General features: G+C 39.3%; 1 protein-coding gene across 1 annotated transcript; it reads right to left on the reverse strand.

The window, feature by feature from the left end:
• Positions 1-386: 386 nt before the first annotated feature.
• On the reverse strand, positions 387-964 carry LOC138871268 (uncharacterized). The gene is made up of 2 exons (XM_070149143.1): positions 882-964; positions 387-789 (listed from the first exon to the last, which is right to left on the reverse strand). The coding sequence occupies exons 1-2, from the start codon at positions 962-964 to the stop codon at positions 387-389; spliced, it is 486 nt and encodes a 161-aa protein (XP_070005244.1).
• Between the last annotated feature and the right edge of the window lie 6,511 nt (positions 965-7,475).

The raw sequence follows: 7,475 nt of genomic DNA on the forward strand, positions 1-7,475 counted from the left end.
CAAAAATAGACTGTCATACTCCGAAGAAATACAGACTCAAAAACAAAAAGAAAATAAAAACTCAACATGACTTACAGACTCCGACAAAAAAGGAAATACAGACTCAAACGAAAAATCACGAATACATCAAAGCTCCTGGTGCCCGCGGGGCATCATTCGGTCTCGCCACGGGCCTATGTGCAAGATCCCTTTGAAGTCGGTCCATGTCGTTCATTATTTGTTTAACAAAGATCATCACCGCTGCAAAGAATGTAGTGCGAGTCATATCCTCATAGATGTGGCACTTCATAACGATGTAGTCGGCAATGCTTCTAATTCTCTCTCTTATGGCGCCCTTTTCTTGTAACAAACGCCCAATCTGCTGGGCCCTAGCTTCCAAAGTTTTCTCAGCCACATGATTTTGCTCTTGAGATTGTTGCAAAACAATGTTCCCTTTCAACTTTGAAGTCTTTTGCTTGTTTGATCATTTTGTTTTCTGCGGCGATGACCCTTCTCTTTAACCCTGCGACCTCATCGTCATACCTTTCTCTCAATTGCTTAACCGAGCGTACTCGTTCATCTGAGTTTTTAGCCAATTGCTTTTGAGCCTTGGCTAATTCACTTTCTGCTTTATTCAAATCAAAACTGTAGTCATTTACTTTCTGCCTCAGGTTAGCTATGAGTTTTTCATCTCTGTCACTTCGGACTAGATTTTCTGCTGCTACTTTTAATTTCTGGAATTGAGCTCGAAGGGCCTCATTTTCTTTGGCTAGTTTTTTCTTTTCTCCTTCATCCGTCGCCACTTGCAAGCTATTCTCGAATTGAAGTTCTCTAACTTGCTTTTCCAACTTGCTTATGGTAGCCCTGTAATCGTTTTCTTTGGTCAGCCAATCCCATTGTACCTGAGCTCCGTCGGTGAATTGCTAGACATGAGGTCTCTTTGCGGGTCTATCAGGCTCATGTTGAACTCGGGATCTTTTACCATACTAAGCAATATAACTGGGCTCCACCTTGCCTCTGGATAGGTCTCATATTCGCGTGTTAGGCCTTAAGAATCTGCACTGATGCCAAACCCGACGCACTTTTTCTTCTGGGAAGGCAACTTTTGGATCTAACTCAATGACTTGCTGACTCAAATCTTCATTGTGTGGGATGGTCTGGTACCGGCCCAACTGACGCAAGACTCTGTGCGGAACATAAGGTTGGATACTTCACAGTCCTATCAACAGCAAAAAACACACCTCAGCCGACATATAGATTACTTCGTTGATCGAGAACCATCCGAATGTCCACTTGATCTTATTTGCGGTCAAAGATCTCAAATGAGCATGCCATGCTTCCGTACCATCTGAAAACTCATAACCCTCTACTCGCTTTTCATGTTTTTCAATGCACTCGAGGCCAATCATACCGCAATTCAAGTATCCGGGACGGTGGCAAAAGGTGTTCCTCCATCCATATTTGTAACAACATATTGCACCCTTCAAAGAAGTTTGCTCCTTCTCGACAACGAGTAAGAGCTCGGTAAATTTCTGCCAAGATCAATGGCACTATAGTCCCATTTGCCTTCTTCACCATAAAGTTAGCTATCCCTACTAATCCCATCTCTATGTTCCCATCTCTTCTCGGGAAAACCAAAATACCCAGGAACGCCACTATGAAAGTTAATCCTCTCCGAGCTTCCCACTTGTCTTGATTCCCAGCATGAGTAAGACCAGTATCTGGTGTTTCGAAGTTACGTGGATTCCCGTATTGTCGGTACATAAAGTAGAAGGTACAAAATCCTTTGGCCAAATTTCCGTCTCGGACATCCCGACTAATGCTTCACAAGTCCAAAAATTTGTGGGGGGTCACTATTCTTGGTGCTACCGGGTATTGACTTCTGAGATTCCCTTCGGAACCGGCATAGCCTGCTATCTCTTCTAGCGTAGGAGTTAACTCGAAATCCGCAAAGTGGAACACATTATGTGATGGGTCCCAAAATGGTATTAAGGCCTCAATCACGTCTTTTCTGGGCTTGACCTTCAAAAGCCCAATAAGATCCGCCAGTGCTTTTGTCACAATTTTTCTACTGTCGTCCCCCAAATCATGCCACCACATATGTAGCTCCAAAGGGATCTCTTCACGGACTAAGAAAGGTTCATTTTGATTTGTGCTCATCCTGCACATTTATTAAGGTGATTTTAATTTAAAAGAAAACCATGACTCGTTTTGACTTAAGAAAAATGACCAATTCCAAAATTTCCATAAAACATTCGGCCTTGCCAACATGGCCTTTCAGCACTTCAAAAACGAAGATTTTAAGGCTGTGTCAGCTAACCGGCCAAAACCTTTGAAAGTGACAAAAGTGGTTGTTCTTGCAAAAACAGCCTTCCGGCGCCCTTTTTAGGGACATTCGGCTATTTCTGACAAGAATGGCATCACCCTAATTATTTTCAAATCGAAGTAAAATTTTTGGGCTTTTGGGCTATTTTTGCAAAAAGGAAGTTAGACCCGATGGCGGTTGCCTACGTATCTCACACCCTGTGAGAATCAAACTGGCGTAGTTCGGGCAAATAAAACAAACTATTTTCGAAAACAAGAGTCTCTTTTTTTTTATTTCATTGGCAAATAAAACTATTTTTTGAAAACAAAAACTTTTTCTCTCTTTTTTCTTTTTTCATTTCATTGGTAAATAAAACAATCTATTTTGAAAACAAAAAAACTTTTTTCCCTTTCTTCCCTCTTTTTATTTTCTCGAAAATTCGGCAGAGTTTGGACACTATTCGGACATTGAGTTTTTTTCCAGAACAGGCGATTAACTCTTTTTAACCCTCATACTGCCATTTCTCTTTCCTCAACCTTTCCCAATATACATAAGCCAGTCAACATGCAAGTCCGAAGCAAATAAATGCACAAGTAGCAAGTAGGATGCACCAGGATGGTCTTTTTGTTTCGGGTGCACCTGTCCTAGACAGACCCAACCCCTGTGTTGAGTCTCCAAAGTCAAAATGCACATGATGCAAACAAACGTTCCTACTAGGGATCTGACATGAAGCTGTGTTTTGCTAGGTTTAAATCCTGGGGTTTATTGTTCTAGACCTGGCTTACCCGAGCGGACAACTCGAGCCGAGGGGGGCAGCGTACCGGGAATACGGAAGCTTCACCGGCTTTGCAACTTGTCCGAACCTCGTTCTAAATTTGGGATATGACTCTAACAGAAAAGAAGCCACACGATGTGCACACTTCTTCATGTTTTAGAAGACTCAGAGAGAGGAAGGATTTTGCAACAGTTTATATACAGTTCACGGAATATCAAAGCGGTAAAAGCAATCAATTAGCACATTAGGCCCAAATTATGTAACAAATTCAGATAATGGATAAAGCCAACTATAAAAATTATTCTAAGCTCGAATTCTTGAACCCTGAACCACATGGTCGTGGGTTCGATCCCTAGCAGAGTCGCCAGAGCTGTCACACCTCCTTTTTTACCTACACCCCCGGAAGGGTATAAATAAAGGGAGTTTTTCCAATTTAAGGACAATCAAAACAGGATTATATTTATTAAAAGATTCAGAGTCGCCACTTGGGAGATTTATGGTGTCCCAAGTCACCAGTTCCAATCCCGAATCGAGGAAAAGATTGACTCTGTTTAACAGTCCGCGAACCAGAAATCCGGGTAAGGAATTCTGTTAATCCGGGAGAAGGTGTTATGCATTCTCGAGTTCCGTGGTTCTAGCAAGGTCGCTCAACTGTTATAGTCGACCTATTATTTGATTTTAAAACACTTTTGAACCTATGTGCATTTTAACTTTAAACTACTTTTAATTATTTTAAGAAAGATTTCAACGCCATCTAAAACATGTCTTTGGACTGCGCCACATGAAATGCACCCGCAATCCGGAACACATTTTATTCAACGTTGTTAATATTTGGATTTGGATCACATGAAATGCACACCCGAGTTTAGGAAGGTAATATTATTAAAATAATGCGCCTAAAGCAACTATGCATTTTTAACTTTGCGAGGGCCATGGGAAATTCAACTAAATGGCATACCTCGATTTCTAAAGGGTTAAAATATTAATTAAGCGAGGGCCATGCATTTCAAGATTTTATTTGGCACGACACACCTCGATTTATTCGAACTTTTAGATCCTATTGTGAGGGCCATAACTATTTCCTATTTAATACAGCACACCTCACCATGTAATTAGTGAAAATTCAATTAATTAAAGGAAAGAATTATCAATGCAATTTAGATGAAAAGCTCAGACCCATTTAAAATTAATAGACTAACACCAAGGCTTTCAACCAAACCCAACATGAGCCCAAGGCTTTAGAGAATCGGATATGGACTAAGGCCGGACTCGAGATAGAGTCTCCCGGCATGCGAAGGCATCAGAGTATTTGTGCACAATTCCTTTAATGCGGGGAAGGTCACTAGCAATCTCAAATGGCCTTGATTTCATTAATTGGGCGAACACTGGGCCTAAGTTTTCTGAACCCATCTTTATGCACAATGAATTAATTATAAATCCATCAAGACATTACATGAAGCATGAGATGGAATTAACTCTTTACTTATGGATTCAAGTTATTCAAGTACAAGATAACTAATTAGCCATTCAGAAATTCCAACACCATTTCTAATTGAAACTGCCCATGCATAACTGATTAAAAAAAATACACCTGACATTTATATCTCCAATTAATTAATGAACTCAAATTGAAATAGGCATGTTCCCAATACTAAAAAAAGTCCCTGAACCTAACATACAGATCACTTGGATCTCAACAAGATACTCAAACTCTCACTCACACGAATTCATACTCTTAACAAATGAATACAGAGAGGTCAATATTATTTGTGGAAAACAAGTTTTGATCTAACACTATTAGGCGAACATATTTACTTAGCAAACCCTAAGACTACTCCCTACAATCCCTTACAGATATCTCTAGAACAGATTGAATGAATGAACACCAAACAGAGTCCAATTACAAGTCCCAAAATAAATCTCAAAGGTTCATGGCATAACATTATTTACACCTACTAGAACAGAAGACATGGACTAACAAATCAAATGAAAACGAACAACAGAGAAAGACATCTAGCAAGTAACAAGAATCCTCATTTCTTCATAACACTTGAAACCTCTTTACATGTCTAGAATCAAGATGTGTACCTGGAATTGAAGAAAGAAATAAGGAGAATAAGAATTTAATCAACAGCAGCAGTAGAGTCAGCCCAGAAATAACCAATGAAACCAGCTTTTAACCAAACTTTGAATCAACAAAAATATCGACTGATGCCCAGCGATAGAAAAACAGCCAAAATTTGAACCAAACTTTTGAAAACCAACCAAGCTCAAACCATTTTAGCCCCTGATTGTTCAGAGATTGTTTCAGAAGTGAGAGCCTCAAGAATTACAGAAACTTTCAATGGAACAGTAATTTTTGTTTTGCCAGCGATTTTTTGATTTTCTGTATTTTTCTATCTCTTTTCGTCTGCCTTGAATGGCAAGAAAATGAGCCTTTATAGGCAAGGGAGTAGGACAGCAATAGAGAGATTAAATTTGTACTACTACTCTCCTCCAATTTTCATTTCAGCTTAAAAATCCCTAGCCTAATTTCCTTTTTGCTTAACTGTCCCTAATGTAGTTACCAGATTATCAAAACAGCCCCAACCCAGCTTCTTAGGAAGCTTCCTATTCTGTTATACAAAGATTCCCTCAACCAATTACCCCAAATTACCCTTCAGACCTTTGATATTTACCCTCCCAACCTAAACCAACTATGGGTCATAGATTTGCAGACCCAAATTAAATCCCCATCTGGGCTAATCCCTTCCCCTTTGGACCCAAGTTAAATCAAAGACCCAAACAAAAGAACTAAAAGCAGAACCAAAAATAGCAAAAGAAAATGTTTGGGCTCAAACGGATTGTAAACCCGAAGAACATTTCATCAATTAACAAATTAAGCTAAAATACTTACTAGTTAAAATTTAACCAAACCGACCAAAACAATTTCATAATTAGCCATGCAGGACTAAATGAAAAACAAAAAAAATAGAAAAAAATCAAGAAGAAAAGGAGAAACAGAGAAATGGAAGGAAAGAAAGAAAGCTAGCTTAAACTGAAAAGAAGTAAAGGAAGTACCTACTCAGACTCGAGCAATTGAGGAATGGAGTTTGAATCATCAACTTCTCGGATTTTCCGGTCAACTATGATATTAATCGTGTGTTCTTAATAAGAACACACGAATAACATCAAAACAAGCCTAAATCTTGAAAGCAAACTTGAATCAGGAGCTTTTGGGAGTTAGGGTTCATCCCTTCAATCTAAGATTCGAGAGACTCTGGAGTGATTCGAGGGAAGTGGAGTTGGGATTCAGAATGAGGGGCTCTTGATGATCATGCAGTGTTATTTTGGGAGTGGTTGGGGGTGGCGCTGCCGGTGGACGGCGGTGGAAATTGGGGTGGCTCCGTTAGGGTTAAGCTTGGGTGTTTTGGTGGGGTGTTGAGCAGAAGGGTTTTGAGGGGGGGGGTGGGATAGATTCAGACATATAAATACTCCCTAGGCTTTAGTTCTAAGCCGTTCGATCAAGTAGAGATCAACGGCTCAGATCGACACTGATCAACACGACGTCATTTCGTTTGAGGGGGGATCCGGACCGGGTATTGGGTGGCTTCCGTTTGGACTGGGACAGTTGGATTAGGTTTGAGCCCAAATTTAAACCTTCTTTACTTCCTTCCTTTTTCCAATTCATTTTTCTTAAAAAAAAATTTTCTTCTTTCCAAAATTAAAACTAAAACCTAAATTAAATCCTAAACCAAATTATCCTACCACATTAAATTAATTAACCCTAATAATTGCTACTACAAATAATTAAAAACCAAATTAAAGGAAAACCCACCAAAATTCAAAATTAAAATTAAAAGTGCAAAATAAACTATTTTTGTGATTTTTTCCTATTTTTATAAAATAACTAATTTGTCAATTAATCCTAAAATGTAAAATTAAATCCTAAATGCAAATGCAACATACTTTTTTTGTAATTTTCATTAGTTAAATAAAATAAAAATGCACAGACAAATGCAAACAATTACCAGAAAATGCCACGAAAATCCCCAAAATTGCAAACACTGAAAGAAATTATTTTGTTTTGAATTTATGGGAGTAATTCATATAGGGCAAAAATCACGTGCTCACAGAGATGACTGTGACGTAGTATGAGATGAGGTTCTCTGAGTTAGCTCGCCATGCGATTTGGTTGGTTCCGACAGATAGAGAGAGGATTAGGAGGTTTGTTGATGGCCTCACTTATCAGATTCATATTCTTATGACCAGAGAGAGGGTGACTGATGCTACTTTTAAGGAGGTGGTAGACATTGCTCGTGAGATTGAGTTAGTTCATCGCTAGGAGCGAGACGAGAGGGAGGCCAAGAGGCCTCAAGGATCTGGTAGTTACAGTGGTACTCCTTCGAGAGGTCAGTTTCAGCATGACAGAGGCCA

The sequence above is a fragment of the Nicotiana sylvestris genome, chromosome 6 (genome assembly GCF_000393655.2).
Source record: "Nicotiana sylvestris chromosome 6, ASM39365v2, whole genome shotgun sequence".
Lineage (NCBI taxonomy): Eukaryota > Viridiplantae > Streptophyta > Magnoliopsida > Solanales > Solanaceae > Nicotiana > Nicotiana sylvestris.

Coding starts and splice junctions, on each gene's coding strand:
- LOC138871268 (XM_070149143.1), bottom strand. CDS start 964: ATGGTAAAAGATCCCGAGTTCAACATGAGCCTGATAGACCCGCAAAGA. Junction 790..881: donor AATTCACCGACGGAGCTCAG/GTACAATGGGAT, acceptor ATTCGAGAATAG/CTTGCAAGTGGCGACGGATG.